Source organism: Protopterus annectens, chromosome 10.part0, assembly GCF_019279795.1.
Source record: "Protopterus annectens isolate FY-2018-M chromosome 10.part0, PAN1.0, whole genome shotgun sequence".
Lineage (NCBI taxonomy): Eukaryota > Metazoa > Chordata > Ceratodontiformes > Protopteridae > Protopterus > Protopterus annectens.
Window position 1 is genome coordinate 856,367,351 of NC_056744.1, and position 18,224 is coordinate 856,385,574.

The 18,224-nt window shown below is 37.8% G+C and overlaps 1 protein-coding gene across 1 annotated transcript in view; it reads left to right on the plus strand.

The window, feature by feature from the left end:
• The first annotated feature begins 6,752 nt into the window (after nt 1–6,752).
• Nucleotides 6,753–18,224, plus strand: part of LOC122814215 (probable ATP-dependent DNA helicase HFM1) — an 880,891-nt gene continuing 869,419 nt past the window's right edge. Inside the window, exon 1 of the mRNA XM_044086816.1 lies at nt 6,753–6,795. Coding sequence (XP_043942751.1) covers nt 6,753–6,795 — 43 coding nt within the window. The remainder of the gene's footprint in view (nt 6,796–18,224) is intronic.

An 18,224-nucleotide genomic window follows, 5' to 3' on the forward strand; every position in this document is an offset into this window, starting at 1 on the left:
TCGTGATGGTATGAAAACAATGGGGTGCTGTGGGAAAAGGCTTATAAAAACCTTTCCTCTGTCACTGCACAACAACAGAATCCCTACCTTTTCCTGCTTGAATGATGTGTGATTTGATATAGTCATTTTTCTTTTCTAAATTTCCAGGATCCAGAATCTACAAGATAAGTCTTAATAGGAAAAAGTGGAACAAAGTTAAGTAGGTAGGATCAAATCCCTGTAAAGAGAACACCTGCATATTTTATGTATCATAATTATGGAAAGAAAAGTTGTAAGTATTTAAATGAGTGGTTTCAGCTTACTAAAATTCTCCTGGTGAAGTATTTCCATTAAATGGAGCTTATGATAAGAATAAATTAGAGAACTTGAAGGGTATTTTGGAAGAAAAGAAAAACAAGGTAAGTGGGGAACAATGGGCAGTATTTTATTCTTTATACACTGAAGCTCTTAAAAGGGAAAAGGAATCAGCATTAAGGAGATTACAGGATACCAATAAAAAGCTGACACAACAGGTAAAAGCTGTTAAGAAGGCAGTATAGACCAGTAAAAGGGGATCCCTTTATCCAGTCTTGGCAAGTTTAGAAGAAGCTGGGGATGGCCAAAAAGCAGATATTTCAAAAGAGGATGATAATCCTCCAGTAGCTACTGCACCCCCACTCCCACCTCCATAAGTACCAGTATGGGTGGCTCCTGTACAAGATTCTGCTGTTTCTCAGACCCCTGCATTTCATGCAATTGTCCATTGGCCACCAGGTCAGCACAGTACTGTTATATTTCAACCTCATTCCCCTGTTCAACCCTCATGTTCAGAACAGGCATCTACAGTCAGGGAGGTTTCTTCTTCTTCTTCTTCTCATTTCCAACAAGGCTCTCCCTCTCCAACAGGAGCACTAGTATTTGATACACCCAGAGTCCACCACATGTTCACACAACAGGGTAGGACAAGAGGTTGTTGCTTCTGGAGAGGATCTTTTGGCACCTCTTACAGAAATATTGTGGACTAATAATAGAGAGCTTGTTCATCACGCTTGGACCACTGCTGATTTGCATACTATGTCCAAAGGTTTTCCAAATATTAGAGAAGATCCGTTAATGTTTAAGGAGGAATTAAAACATATAATAAACTGTTATAATCCTACTTTGACAGATTTAAACCAGCTGCTTCAGATAGTGACTTCAGATGAAATAAGACAACAGTTACTTGAAAAAGCTGAAATAACATATTTTACTCTCACAGGGAATGCACTAATAGACAAAAGGACAGGGTTGCTAAATAAAATTACAGAAATGTGTCAAGTTAGGACAAATTGGTCTAAGATACAGGCATGCAAGCAAAATAAAGGGGAAGCCCCTACAGATTATTTGACTCATCTTAAAGTGGGGTTTGCTAGACAGTCAGGAATACCAGATCCAGAAAAACAAGCTACGCCAGCTATTACAGCTGCTTTTGTGCAGGGTCTGCAAGCCCCTATACAAAATCAATTAAAGCAAGTGCTGATAGACTGGCAGGGAGAGGCCTTGGAGTCCTTACTAAGTGCTGCACATCACTGTACTGAGTATCAGGAAAAATGGAGAAAGGATACTGAGGATAAGCTGTAAACTTTGCAAATGAGGCAGTTACAAGCCCCAAGAGGATGAAGCAAAGGCAGGGGAAGGGGTAGAAGAATTCCTACAGGATTTAGAAAGAGTACTGGTCGAGGGGAACAAGGTGCAGCTGGTTGGCAACAGCAAGCTGGCAGTGCCCCTCCTGCCTCATCTGATGGATATTGCTTTAATTGTGGTGAAGCAGGACATTGGGGAGGAGAATTCTCACACAAGTGAATGCAGAGAGTCCAAGATACCTGGACTGAATGGCAGAGAAATTATAACAATGCTGCATTTCCTCCGCCACCTCCTCAAATTGGAAGCAGTCAGGAATCACTGTACTGACTATGCTGTAATAATAAAGCAGAAATAAATTTTAATCCTTCTACTGCTGCCAATAGATCAAAGGGAACCTTATGTTAAGGTAGAAATAAATTCAAAGAAAATTCCTTTCCTGGTGGACACTGGCACCACTAGGTCTGTATTAAAAGTTACCTTAGTCAGATACCAGCATAAAAGCATAAAGTAAAGGCAGTTGGAGTAGCAAATGGTACTGTTATGTATCCTGTTTCAGAACCTATACCCATTTCTTTAGGTCCAATTGAAGAAAGGCACCAGTATATTTGCTTGGGAGAGACCTGTTATGCAAACTGGGTTCTACTATTTACTGTACACCAGAAGGGGTGCATTTGGATGTTTCAACAGAATCAGAGGGTGAGGTATTAGCAGATTTAGCAGAAGCTGATGAACAGCCTGTTGAAGGCATACAGACAGCTGAAAAACTACTGCAGCAGGTACCTGCTAACTTATGGGATAACATGCTAATGAAGTAGGTATATTGAAATCTGCAGAACCAGTAAAAATAAAATTGAATCCATCTACACCTCCCTAGAGTTCCGCAGTATCCACTGACACCAGAAGCAGAGCAGGAAATCAAACCTTTAATTCTTTCCTTGATACAACAAAGAATAATAGTGCCAGCTAAAAGCTTTTGCAATACTCTTATTCTCCCTGAAAAGAAGTCAGGAAAGGATACTTATAGGTTTGTGTAAGATCCGAGGGCTGTAAACAATGCAATCTTACCAACTTTTCCTGTGGTTCAAAATCAGCAACAATACTGCGCTGCATACCACCTACAGCAAAATATTTTTTCTGTGATAGATCTGTGTTCAGCATTCTTTTCTATACCTTTCCGCCCTGAAGGTCAGTTTCTGATTGCCTTTATTAATAAGGGACAGCAGTATACATGGACATGGTTACCACAGGGATATACTGAATCTCCTTCATTATTTTCTCAAATTTTAAAAAAAGATTTGGAAGGTGTGACATTTCCATGTGGATCTGTTAGTGCAGTATGTAGATGATTTATTAATAGTATCTGAATCTGATTCTTTTCAGCTGTCAGCAGGATGCAATACATCTTTTAACGATCCTTGCAGAAAAGGACATAAGGTGTCGAGAGAAAAGTTACATCTGTGGTTATCTCAGGTATGTTATCTTAGTCATCTGATATATCAGGGTAGCAGGCAGATGTTACCATCTCATACTGAGGAAAAAGCTAAAGCCCCACATCCAACTACTCAGTGTCAGCTTAGATCTTTCTTAGGTATGACAGGATATTGCAGACAATGGATTTCTAACTGTGCAGAAATTGCTAAACCTTTGACAAATCTTTTAAAACAGGATACGCCAGAGCCCCTCCCTAGGGATAGTGAAGAGGAAAATTCATTTCAGAATTTAAAGCAAGCTTAAGCTATGGCCCAGCTTTAGGGTTACTGGATTATGGAAAGACTTTCATTTTATTTTGTCACGAAAGAGATGGATTTGCTCAGGGAGTGCTTGCACAAAAACATAAGGTTACCTATTGTCCATTAGCTTACTATAGTACAGCACTTGATTCTGTTGCAAAGAGATTTCTACCACATTTTAAGGCGGTGGCCACTGCTGCCATTCTAGTTGATCTTGTTCAGTCACTGGTACTCGGGCATGACCTTACAGTAGCCATCCTTCATTCTGTATCATCTCTCTTACTTAAAATGAAAACTCAACCCCTCCTGACTGCACATCTAACTAAATATGAACTTACTGTTCTCTCTGATCCGTTTCTCTCATACACTGTCCCGTTCTAAATCCTACATCTTTGTTACCTACTGCTGAGGATAGTGTAGATCATGATTATGTGGGTGTGTGACTAATTATCTGCTTTCTCCTAGAAATTACTTAAAGGACACTCCTATACCCAATGCTGAACTGGACCTACTTGTGAATGGTTCTTGTGGAAGAGATCGAAAAGCAAATCTGGCTGGAGGAATAACTGTCGGCACCAGTAATGATATTTTGCTTCAACAAAGACTAGAAGGCATATATTCCCCACAGGTAGCCGAGTTAGTGGGTCTACAAAGAGCTTGTGAGTTAGTCAAAGACAAAGTTACCAATAACTACACTGACAGTCACTATGCTTTTGGTGCAGTACATGATTTTGGGCAACTTTGGAAACAGGGGATTTTTAACTTCATCAGGAACTCAGATTAAAAATTCTGTGTGAATGCTCTCTTAAATTCTCTTTTGTTACCTAAAGAATAAGCAGTAGTTAAATGTAGTGCCCATCAAAAGGGTATATATACAGTTTCAAAGGGAAATAATTTGGCAGATCAAGCTGCTAAGCAAGTTGTAGAAGGACATTGTGTAAAATTATATATTATTTTATTCCAAGAATCTAACAGTAGTGATGCATTTGATTTTAAGAGAGTATCAGCTTTCCAAGCTGAAGCATCACAGGAAGAAGTTCAGAGGTGGCTTAATGATGGATACAGTAAATCCAACGATGGGTTATGGCAACATCTGGATGGCTGACTGGTGGCCCCTGCCTCCTTGCTACCTTACCTGGTAAGGGCATATCATTTACCAGCCCATGCAGATAAGACAGCATTATTTAATCAAATTACCTAAAGTTGGTATGCTCCTCATGTTTCCTCTTTGATACTTCAGTATGTTAATAATTTTAGAGTATGTCTAACATAAAATGTTAGCAAAAATTTGATTGTTAAAGCTGCATGCTTGCCACCACCTTGGGGACCTTTTGTTAATGTGCAGCTGGACTTTGTCCAAATGCCAAAGGTCCATAATTTACACTTTATATTGGTGGTGGTATGCATGTTTTCTGCATATGTGGAAGCTTACCCATGTCATAAAGCAAATTCTGTAACAGTTGTTAAGAAACTTATCTTTGAATTCATTCCTAGATTTGGTGTACCTTATACTATTAACAATGATCAGGGAACACATTTTAATAATTCCCTGACCAGAGAGCTATGCAAGATTTTTAATACTAAGTTGAGTCTTCACTGTCCCAACCATCCAGTCATCTAGATTAGCAGAGAGGGTCAATGGGACCCTTAAAAATAAGATTTCAAAGGTTTGTGCTGAAACAAACCTTAAATGGCCAGAGACCCTTCCCTTAGCATTAATTAGTACAAGGAGTACATTGAATACTACGAGAAGATTGAACCCCCTATGAGATATTAATGAAGAGACCTATGTCTCTTCCAGCTACTCCTCCTGTGTCAAATGAAGAATTAACTCCAACGAATGATGTTAGATTGTCTTACTGCACAAAACTTATTTATTTCTTGCAGCAGTACCACAGAACTGTATGAGAAGCTCTTCCTCAACCTCCTGACCAGTCCTGTCACCAGCTGCATCCCAGTGATTGGGTTTATGTTAAAACTTGCCAGAAAAAAAGTTTGAGTCCAAAGTGGAAAGGGTCTTTCCACATTCTGCTTACAACTTTTGCTGTCATCTGCTGTGCAGGGTTTCCAGCTTGGATCCACTCTTCACATTCTAGGATGATGTGTTGTGTGGGAGCCCCAGATGAATCATCTTTGCCAGCAAAGGAAGATAGAAGCACAAAGGATGCACCACCTACCCCAGTGAAGGATTAAAAGAGAAAATCAACTTAGATGAGAGTCCATGATGAATCCAGTAACAAAAGGTGCTGTTATTTTGTTTTTGTTGCTGTTTCCTTTTACAAATTGGTCAAGAAAAAATAGTTTCCTGTTAGTTCTTTGACAGTATGCTGTGACCTTAAATGTGGCAAACTGTTGGGTGTGTTCACATATACCTCATTATTCTAATGCAGGGATTCCCATGATTCCAATTCCTGCATCTCAAGTGACATTTGAAAAGGAACTTAGTGACATTAGTCTGACTTGACGTAATGTAACTGACTTTTCAAAGGTTGTGTCTCTTCAGCTTGCAACCACAAATCGTGGAGACATATGTTATGCTAGAAATGGGACTGTATTAATGGGAACCAGCAGATGCAATGACACTAGACATAAAAGAGTGTTGAACTCTTTATACTTAAAAAGACATGACTGGGGGCATGGCATAGTCATGACAGAGGATCGTTACTACATTTGCAGTGATAGTGCCTACCCGTGGTTGCCCACAAACTGGTCTGGATGTTGTTTTGTAGGCTATGTCACTCCTGCTATTCAGCATTTCGAGAACCCTCCAGCAGGCAGACTGAGAAGTAAATGAGCAATTCACTGGATAGAGCAAGTGTTTTCAGTCTTTACTCCTGGGTATGGAGTGCAAAAGACAATGCTTGAAATCACCATGCTTGCTCAAATACTTCAGGAGGTAGCAAACCATACTTCACATCACATCAGAATAGAAAATCAAAAAAATGACTGAAATCCAAACTGTGGTATTACAAAATCAGCTGACACTTGATGTAATGCTAGCTGCCAGTGTGTGTGTGTGTGTGTGTGTGTGTGTGTGTGTGGGGGGGGGGGGGTCATGTGCCCTAACAGGACACTGTTGTTGCTCCTTTATTAGTGACTATCACAGTGAACAATAAAAGTTAGCCAGTTTCATGGAGCAAAGAGCTAAGGATCCAGACAGTAAAGCTAAACAGTGGGCACTTTTTAGATGGTTGGGCAGTGCATTTGGTAACCTGGGAACTAGTATATTACAAGGTATCATTACAATAATTGTTATTATTCTTTGTCATTTTAATATTTTCTGTTCTAAAGGCTGTGATTACAAAATGTTTAATCTCACCAGGTCTATGTTATAAACGCAAAAGCTCTAAATAGCAACTGCATCTACATCGACACATAAAGGTCGATGTACAAAAACAGCGAAATACGTAATAGGCGAAAATGAAAACACAGAATGTATTTCGTCAACCAACAGCGCATGCAGGTAAGCTCAAACTAACTAAATAAAATTAAATTAACATACTTTGGAAGGGGGCAAGCCCCCCTTTATGTGTCGATGCAGATGTATTCGATATTTTGAGCTTTCGGGTTTATACAATAGACTCATCTCACCTACATGCACAATGCCACTTATAAAATCATTTAATGATGAACAAATTACTGAAGTTAATGAATATTACAATGCCATAGCATATTTTACCAAATTAAAAATAATCAAAATATAATTGTGGATGACACTTACAGTGTCACTGGGAGGACTGTTATGGAAGGTTACTATGTCTCATGTTTATTCTTCACAAAAATGCATATTAATTTGTAGTTTCCTCACAAATGAGTCAAATAAAATGGTTAGAATATGTTTATGTCAAAAGAAAATGAAAAACAGATGCATAATTATGCAAGATATAGTTTCACATAAGTAGTAGCTTTATATTTCAAATGTCTTACAACTGCATTCTCTCTGTTTTGTACTGACCCTTGAAGGCAAAGTAAATGCTGAAGGAGTTAAGAGATGTTATGCTGCTTGTGTTTGAAAATTAGTGAATTGTGTCAGGTATCTGTGGGAAACCATAGGTCTCAACCTCTTAAGAGGCCAATGTGGAACACAGACCCTAGCAATGTGTGACAAACAATCAAAATGTGGAACATCCTATTTTCACACTGTGGAAAAACACACCACTTCCGTGGAACCTTGACAAATCTGAGCAGAATCACAAACAAATCCAGAATTAATAAGAAACACTTAAAATATTTCCACTATTACCTTGAGTGATCAACAGAATAAGAGAATGTAAATTAATATACATTCTGTGAAATAATCAGGCAGGAACAAAAAATCCAGAGTTATAGTTCCAGCAAAGGTCAGCAGCCTAGCAACAGCACTGTCAGTAAAGAATGTTCTCTCCACATGTACTGCAGACAAACTGAAACTCCCTAAGTATTACTTTTTTACTTTGTTGCCCCTATTGAGTATCAAATTCTCTTAGTCAACTGGCCCACTTGTTGGCCATCACTAAGGTAGTGCTAACCAAGGGATGCAGTCAGTCAAACAGCCACAAGGGGTGGTTCTGCTTAGCCCTAACACCTGCACATGCTTTTTCATGCCCAATAGATTGTCATAGAATGGACCTTTGTTATGCATGCCACACTTCTGTGTGATGTAATCAGTTGACCATGCTCTCCTCCTTGCATTCAAGTACCTCCAGATGATCCCTAGTCTCCACAAAGAATTCTTCTATGGAGAGTGTACCCATGAGCACACACCCGCCCCCATCCCTTGCCCAGTACAGATGCAAGCAGACATAAGCGTTATTATTCCTCTCCTGCCTGTGTCAACTTTAACAGGCACCTGAGCTTCTATGTGAAATGGGGTTACCTGGCTGTTAGTATCATGTAAAAAAATAATTGATTTTGTCCAAATTGAAACTACCACAAAATATGGTCAATACAGCAACAATATAATAAACCTTTGTGATAAAATTCATATTTCTATGGAAAAATCCCCTCCCATTCATTTAATGTTTTCTGCATATCCTGGTGCTTGGTTTTGTCTTACTGAATATTTGAAAGTTGCAGATCTTGTTATACCACCTGTCTGTTTATGCAGAACTGCCATGATTTTGGTACCTGAGCCTTGCCTGGAAGTATGCAAAAATAATCCTTCAAAATTGCAAATAGCCTGGTGTTTTCAGAAAAGGATACATTTTTTAACATTTATCCAAACACAGCAGAAAAATATGCGTGTATTAAAACACACGAGTATGACTAAAATGACAAAAGAAACAAACAAGAAATAAAAAAAAATACAATTTTATAAAACATGGAGTTTTTATTTGCAGCAACAAAGGTAAAATAAGTCATTTGCATTGCATGGAGGTGTGGCTTGTCCTGCAAAAAATCTCGTAAAGAAATAACCAGTCTTGGCCATCTGAACAGGAGGCAATCTTGTCCTTATTCCCTATGCATCCTGCAACATTATGCCTTCACAACAATGATCACTCTCACTCTCCGTGTCCTGCAATACCTTTTTTTGAAGGCATTACAGTGGCACGGAAACTAGCAGTGGAATGCAAATGGCTGAATTCTCTGCATCCTCAGTAACTCTCTTTACTATAGGAGCATTGACTTGATTGGCTTGTATACCACAATGCCGACTAACTGTAATTGCGTTATTCAAGCCAATCAAAAATGGGAAAGCGGAGCAAGCACTGTTCAATGTGAAACAGCGGAACAGTGGGCTAAGTCAATGTTAAATGCAGAGTGTTCTGCACAATCCAGAGCACTTGGCTGCTCAAGTGGGAACCAGATTAATCAACAGTACATTTTCGCCTTCTCAGGCTGGGTACGAGTCTTTGCAAGGATGTCTTTGAGATAGCGTGTACTGTTACCAAATTTTACAAAGTTGAGGACCAATGAATATTAAGCACAGGTGGTCTATGTTTTAAAAAGGCATATTTGTCAAGTGTTCACATGAAGCTTTAAGCAAGAATCATGAGGCAAGCTTCCCTGCACCCCCCCCCCTTCATAAATTCAATATACCAACTCTGAGATTGCACTACGGTGGGGTTAGGAAATTAATTTTTCCCTCACTGTAGTGCAATCTCAGAGTTTGTGTATTCAGTTTAAGAGGGGGGGGGGCCCTGCAGAAACGTAGTACAAAGTGTGCTTACTACTTTGGTGTTGTTTTAGGTGGAGGAGATGTTATTTACATGTGATTTGTAGGTTTTGACATTATGATGCAAAGTTTCAATGTTATGAAATTCAATGTTATGAGTTTTAGATGTTATGGGTTTTATATGTTATGGTCTCAATGTTCTGAGCTTCGATGTTATGTGAACTTTAGATGCTATATATATATATATATATATATATATATATATATATATATATATATATATATATATATATATATATATATATATATATATATATATATTACACAAATTAAATTTCTTGGAGTTCAAAAACAACTGGCACACTCAGTAAGGCCAAAGCACCATCTACAGATCATGTATAATATTGCCTTTCAGTTACTAATATAAAACTTCATAAAATGACTAAATATAAGGAAATACTAAATAAATCACTCCATAAATAATATGAATAAAAATATAAAATCATTCAACCATTACTTATAAATTTTGTATAAATGTATACAATGTATAACAAATTTATTTAAAATATAAATATTTACAAATACAAAATGAGCACACTTAATATCACAATCTAGCTGCCTATAACTTCAAAACAGGGGCAAGGGACACATTATCATTGAGTCCAGGAGGCTTACTGGCTTCCAAAATAATTTGCCAATAAACCTCCCTATGTTCTATTTTAGTATCCTATAAATCACCCCTGGCATCAATAGGAATTTCCTCGAAGACAAAAAATAAGAACTTGGCTGTTAGACAGTTTAGGATATGTTTATTCAAAGCACTTATCAGATTACTATAGCATACATCATACATATGCTCATATATCCTTTTTCTTAATTTTCTTTCAGTCTTACCTACATAAAATGCTGTACACTTATTACACATCACAATATAGGCCACCACAATAGAATCACATGCATTATGAGCTCTAGCAACTGAGCACCTATAGCTAGCCTCCATCATAATTGCTTCAATGTTCTAAATATAAGCACATTGTAGGCAAGAACCACATTTAAATGTGCCCAATTTATTTTGATTCGTAGTACTCCTGTGATTGCGTTGCAACAATAGTTTAATATTAAAACCCCTCCTAAAAGTACACTTAAAAGGTATATCAAAGATGCCCCTTAATTCAGATAAACTGGCAAATTTCTGCCATTCATGTTCCATAATATTTTTAATGACATCTGCAACCCATTTAACTCGGTTACAAACACATGTCCATACCTTTCACCTCTAACAGGCCCCTCATCTAGATTGCCCCTGTCTGGAATGTAATCCTCGTCAGATGGATCAATACCAAGAATGGGGCTAAATCTGTTATTATGACCCTTAACAACCTCTCTATAAACCTCATCAATCAAATTCACACGATAACTTCTTTGAATCTATACTTTTCTATATGAATGGAGTGTTCCTATCAACAGCATGCTCTCACTTATGCCCTGCCACCTAGAAGACCACAAACACAATATCCTGCATTAAGTCTTGCAACCTGCTGTAAGAATTGCATGTAAAGTGACCAAGCTCTCTAACTGCTTTTCAGGTGACCCTCTACAGCTCAAAGAATTACATAATTTATGCCCTGCCACCTAGAAGACCACAAACACTCTATACTGCATTAAGTCTTGCATCCTGCTGTAAGAATTGCAAGTAAAGTGACCAAGCTCTCTAGCCACTTTTCGGGTGACCCTCTACAGCTCAGAGAGTTACATCATTTATGCTGTGCTACCTAGAAGACCACATACACACTATCCTGCATTAAGGCTTGCATCCTTCTGTAAGATTTGCATGTAAGGTGACCGGGCTCTCTAACCACTTTTTGGGCACACTCTACAGCTCAAAGAATTACATCTTTGTATGTTCTGCTCATTATTTCTTTCTTTCTTCTTTGTAATGTATTAACCATCTATTCCTGGAAGCACGCCGCAAAAAAAAAAAACTCTGTATACCCTCTCCTTGTTTATGTTCCTACCTGCCACTCTTGTTCTCTGGCAATGTACTCCTGCATTCTGCAAGCAGTTTTTTTTGCCTGTCTCTAGCCCTGATATTGCTGTCTGATACATGGAACCAATTTCTGTACACTGTTAGCCCCAGTTTTATATCTCTCTGTCCTCACCCCTGTACATTTCATTATCTCTTTCCATAATAGCAACATAAGAAAAGATAACAGACACCCATTATAGTTACTTAGTGTTGTGCCCAAACCAGAAGATTTACAGTCTTGTATTTACTAAAATTCAATAAGCTATTAGCTTTGTCTGTTGCTAAAAGCAATCTCCTTAGCTGTAATTTAAATCTACATTTTGGAGATAGTTTTTTTAGCTTTCTTTGTTTTTTATGGCTTTCTGAAGGCTGCCACAACCTGCTCCGTTCGGCCTCCTCTCTGCTTCGCTCCAGGCTCACTCTGCTCCTCTACCCTATCCCCATTCCCACACACCCCACCTCTTTCATTACATTTATACTTTCCTCCAACCCCTCCCTCTACTTTCTACACCAGTAACTCACAAGACACAAATTAATTATCCCAACACTCCACCCCCTCTCTCTACTCCCATTTTCGCCAACCCCAGTATCTATTCCACAATTACTTCCTCTAACAATGCTATCAGAAGGTTAACACTCTCACCTCTGTTTATCATCTACACTGCTTTTCTAGTCATACTACTCCAAGCTACCACCATACACACCACCTTATACATAGCACCCCGACATCCTGCACTCAAGCCGTACCATTGCACAATAAATTAGCTAGTTACTCTAACATCTCATCCTCTTTATTCATAATCTGTATCCAAAATACAGGCAAAATAAAACTATCCCCTACCAATTCCAAATTAAAATTATGTCTTTTATATCTCCCAAAACCCCTCTCAAAAAACACCACCCATATACTGTTATCCATCTCCTCCTCACCTTAACACAATGTGGAGACGTTCATCCAAATCCTTGTCCACATAGCCCTCCTATACACATCCTAGCCCCAAATAATCAACATATTCATCTAATAACAATAAACACATGCAGCATTTGTAGCAAAATTACTGAGTTCCATGCCTGACTATCTACCTACACCCCAGACATTGTAGCAGTAACCCAGACATGACTGAAACCACATATTGCTGATACTGAAATTCTTCCACCAGGGTATAACATCATTCGCTCAGAAAGACTACACAAAAAGGGTGGGGGCATTGCATTAATATATCAAAACTCCTTAACTATTACAACCTACCCCAAACCAATCCCTTCTTTCTACAACATTGAATTTTTACTTACATCACTCCATATTAACAATAATAAACGTCTAAATATTGCCGTACTCAACATTCCCCCAGGTCACAATATTCCAATTCTAGAAGACCTCTTATCCTGGATAAATCAAAATATTTCACAGGAAACCATTATCCTAGGAGACACCAACATTAATTGGCAAACCCTAACTTCCAACTCTCTAGCCAATTGTATAAATCTGCATAGCTTCACACAGCTTATCACAACTCCTACTCAAGGTCTGTCCACTCACTCAAAGTCTACCTTAGACTGGGTACTAGTATCCCACACTCAGAATTACTCAAACTCAGGCACAATACCTAACACACTAAGTGACCAACCTCCAGCATATACCCATTATACTCATTCCCAAACAGTTAAAACACACACTTACAAAATTTCTAGGAAACTCACCCACTTTGACCAGATCAAATGGCATACCTTCCTATAAGCGGAAACCAAAATTATGATTGTGCTGTTGTGCGACTCTAAAGTGCAAAATTTAAACTTCGAAAGTCACCGTAGTGCAAAAATCAGCATATCGAAAAGCAGATTTGCTGATTTTCGAACTACAACTGCGAATACCCATCATAATGCGGGGGGGCAAGCCCCCCTGCACCCCCCTACTTTAATATACTAACTCCAAGATTGCACTACAGTGGGGAAAGGGTTCATGTCCCGATCCCCGCTATAGTGCAATCTGCACCCAAAATGCCGAATCTGCAATGAGCAAATGCCAATGTGCATTCGCTCATTGAACATTCGGACAGTTTTAGTTTGATATTGTGCAACTCTGGACACCTCCTTTTGACCTTAGTAGGATCGCCCAAGTGCATCACGCACATATGAAGGTATACCGAACATATTCATAAGCAATTTGAAAGCTCAAAACTGGGTCCCAGTAAAAACTCTTCCTTTAGATGATGCTGTTAACTACTTTAACAAACTCTTTCTGGAAACTCTTAATAGTCTACCCACTATACGTACCAAATGAACAAAAGTTAACCAAGCCCCTTGGCTAACTAAACAGACCAAACAAAACTCATACATAGAGACTACGCTTGGAAACAATGGCAAAAAAAATAAAACAAAACAAATGAACTTAACTACAAGGAACTTCAAAATAAGGCCAAAAATCTAGTCATACAAGATAAAAAAAACTACTTTTCCTCTAAGCTGTCCACCTTACATAACAACCCTAAAAAGTTCTGGAAATCTGTCTCCACTCTTACTTAATCCCGGCACCTTACAAAATCCTTCCTCTTCACTTGATAAGAATCCACAACAAATTGCCCATGATTTCAACACCCAGTTCATCCAAACTAAAACCCTGCTTTCTCTCTAGTGATAATCTACCCCCCCCCCGTGTACCTACAACGTGCAGCAAAAGCAATCGTATATCCAGTTAGCACGCCTAAAAATTGCTCTAGCTCAGAATGTTATGTCCCCCACATGTGGAAAAAATCTATTGTTACTCCATTACATAAAGGTGGAAATTCCCATGACCTCTCTATTGCCTTATCTCTATACTCTCTCCATTATCAAAAATATTAGAAAAATCTGTACAGATTCAATTTGTTAAATACCTGACAATAATCTTCTTGCCCCCTACCTAACATGGTTTCAGTCCTGATCACAGCACGATCACAGCCCTTCTTTCTTTCTTTCACTGATACTGTTAACAAAGCTACTGATGCTGGTCACCCTACTGCAGTAATCTTAATAGATCTATCTAAAGCTTTTGATACAGTATCCCATACTAAACTGCTAAACTAACTATCAAAACTAGGATGTTCCCCCACATCTCTCACTTGGTTTTCCTCTTACCTAAACAATAGGGAACAATCAGCCAGATAGCTCAATGAACAATTTGATTATCAGGCAAATAATATAGGAGCCCCACAAGGATCCATTCTAGGGTCCTTACTCTTTAATACCTTCATCAACAATCTTCACAAAGCTTCTCAACAAGGTAGTCTCATCCAATACGTCGGTGATTCTACAATCATATCGATTTCCAATAATTTCACAAACTTCCTTACAGTTACCAAAAATGCATTCACAATAATAGAAGTCTGGCTAAATAATATACAATTGCTGTTAAACCCCAAACTATTACTTTTCTCCACAAAACCACCAGATATTCATTTCAGAATAATTTCTCAAGATAATACTGAAACTGAAGTTGTGAGTACAGCAAAATTATTAGGCATAACAATTGACGATAAACTCACCTTTAAGCCACATAGTCACAACACAATAAAGAAAACTCACTTCAAACTAGGGAAGCTCTACCGTTGTAAACTCTGCCTACACAACCACACCAAAACTAAATTGGCCAGTACCCTACTTATCCCTTCCCTTCTATATGGCAGTAATATTTTTACTGACCTTCACTCATCCCTTAGCAATAAACTGCAATCCTGTTGTTATAAAATAGCTAAATTTGCCTCAAGAAAGCCTAGCCATTCACACCATTGCCAAGTAATCTCAGAATTGAACTGGCTCGAATTTTCTAACCATCTCAAGTATACGCAACTAACACTAGCCCATAAACTTATTTTTAAACCCAACTCCTGTCCAACTCTCTGCTCCATCCTACATATTTATACTGCAACACAAATTCTCAGATCCTCCAGCAAAATGCTTTTAAATGTAACCAAACTTAACAAAAGAGCTGGACAAAGACTATACTCCCATGGCATTGCTAAACTCTGGAATTCCTCACCCTCCCACATAACTCAAATTGACTGTTTAAAAACCTCTAAATCAGCACTAAAAAGCCACTACCTAAATAACCACTCTTGTACCTGCAAAATTAACAAACCATCGTAAACCTGTCCCTTACTTTACATATGGAAAATATCATATTTCATACTAGATATTTGAATAATAATGGGATTCCTGTCAATCATTAATGCACAATTTTCTTTCACAAATGTAAACCGAGAACCAACTGCAGTATATGTCTGTATTTATATAAGTAACTTTTTCTGTTTTGTACATTGCCGTGCAAAATATTTTTCTTTAATTTAAAATTTGAATTGTCCTGTAACATATCTCTGCATTTAACATATGTAACATATACTTTATTATCTTTGTTAAGTTTGCGTACTTCTGTAGTAATTTTTTTCTCCCCAGGCCTCCACTATAAATAGGTTACTGACCCAGTGGACGTTCCCGGTCAACAGATGTCAATAAATAATAAATAAATAAATAAATAAACCTCGGGCCATAAACATATTCTTCAAAATGTCACACATTCAATATCATAATTATTAGAGGCCATTCTACTTATTCTAACATATTGCCCTTTAATAATACTCTTTTTTTTTATAATGTGGGTGTGTGCTCTGGTGTAGTAAAGAAATGAGTTAGAATAAGTCTTTTTCCTGTAGACTTTTGACCTGTAAGCTCCATCATGTTTAAACAAAGTTACATCCAGATAATTCACCTTCTCTCAGTCAATATTGTAAGTGAAGTGTAAGAAAATAGTGTTGCCAGAAATATAATTAAAAAATTCAATAAATCTTGCTTCTGATTCAACCCAAAAAATAACTATATAATCCAAAAATTGCTTATATAATATCCAACAATCTTTGTACTGGGAGTTAAAAATATATTTATACTCCCAAACCATTAAGAAAATATTAGTATACAATGGGGCCCACCTAGCCCCCATAGCTACACCACTAAGCTACTGAAAAAATTCACCTTCGAAAAATATAAAATTATTCTTCAAAACTATATCCATGCATTCCAAACTAACACAAAAGTCACTATGGGTTAAATTACAAACATGTTGAGTGCTTCCTCAAACCAAACTAAACCTTGCTCATGTGGAATACAACCAAACAAATCCACAATAGCTGTAGTTTTAAACAATAACTGATTATGTTTGAATTGAATAGATTTACACATTTTTAATGTCTTAATTGATTTTGGTAATTTATTGGTGGCTTGGGTAGTTAGATTGGCTATAAAATGGGGATGTGCTTCAATACATGCATTACATCTGATGAAGTCTTATGAATAAAAACATGGTGATCTGTTAAGCATTTATGTGTTTGTCATGTGATTGTTACTGCCTCTTTGGTTTTATTAAACATGAACTTCCATGACTTGGTCCGTTGGTGGTCCTTTAGTGCCTGCTTCCTCGGATTCTTTGTTTACTTTTGCTGGCACTATTTTCTCCCTTTTGTTGTGGTTATTAGATTTTCCTTCTTTACTATATTATAATCCCCCTCTTAGTTTTTTTTTTTCTACATCAGGGGTCTTTATACTATTTTTATAGTAATTTCTTACTTTTACCGTCATTGGTATCTTGTCTTTCTGTACTTTTTTCTGTCCTTCCTACCCTTTTTAACAGGTTAATTGTTAGTTAACCCATTGATGATGAAAAAAACAAAAAGAACTAATAAAACAAAAACCGACCAGCTCCACAAAAGTTAAATCATTTAATTGATTCCAAACAACATGAAGTAAATACACTTAGCGCTTTCACCCAATCACAATGTTGGGCATCATTTAATTGATTCCAAACAACATGAAGTAAATATACTTAGCACTTTCACCCAATCACAATGTTGGGCATGATGCCCAACATTGTGATTGGGTGAAAGCGCTAAGTGTATTTACTTCATGTTGTTTGGAATCAATTAAACGGTTTAACTTTCGTGGAGTTGGTCGGTTTTTGTTTTATTAATTCTTAGTTACCACTGTTGGTAATTTTTCTAAAAAAAAATTCTGTTCTTATTTTTCACATTTTTATTTTTTCATTTGTACTGTCTTGGCTGACAAGCTGAGAGGTTTTAAAAAATGCAAAATCCCTAACTAGGATGCCCATAAAGAGTGTGTATATTGTTTAGGAGCAGCTCATTTAAACACAAAAATGCTCAACATGTGCAGCTTTCATTTCAAGATACTTAGCTGACAGATAGAGTAAGCTTATTCTTAAGAGTTTACTTCCTCCCTCACCTACATCTTCTTCAAGGGATCAAACCCCCAGTAAGATTACTAAAGCTCCTTCGAAGCATAGGAAGCATTCACCCCTGAAGTCTCCCAGGACCTCTTCAGAACTGCCTTCTAAAGTTTCAAAACTATTTGATCCAACTTCTTCGGACCCGAAAATGCGCACTTCTGATCCTAAACCTTCAGATCCTAAACCATCAGATCCGATTACCATATCAACAAGTCCTACAACTCAGGTAACAGATCCAAAATCTTTGGTTCCTAAGCCTAGTACATCATACACTCCTAGTGCTCATTCATCCAAGTTGCTCTTGGATCCTATCTGCACTAAGCTCCATTCTTCTTTCATGCAGACTGCCAAAAAGCACTCCAGACCTCGGTCTACCACATCATCCATCAGGTCCTCCAGACATCTTTCCAAATTGGAAGTGGATTGAATGATGCAAAAGATCCTTAGAGCTCATATCCAGCCTGTGTTTATCTCAGCTCCCTCCTCTATTGCATCCGTGAGCCT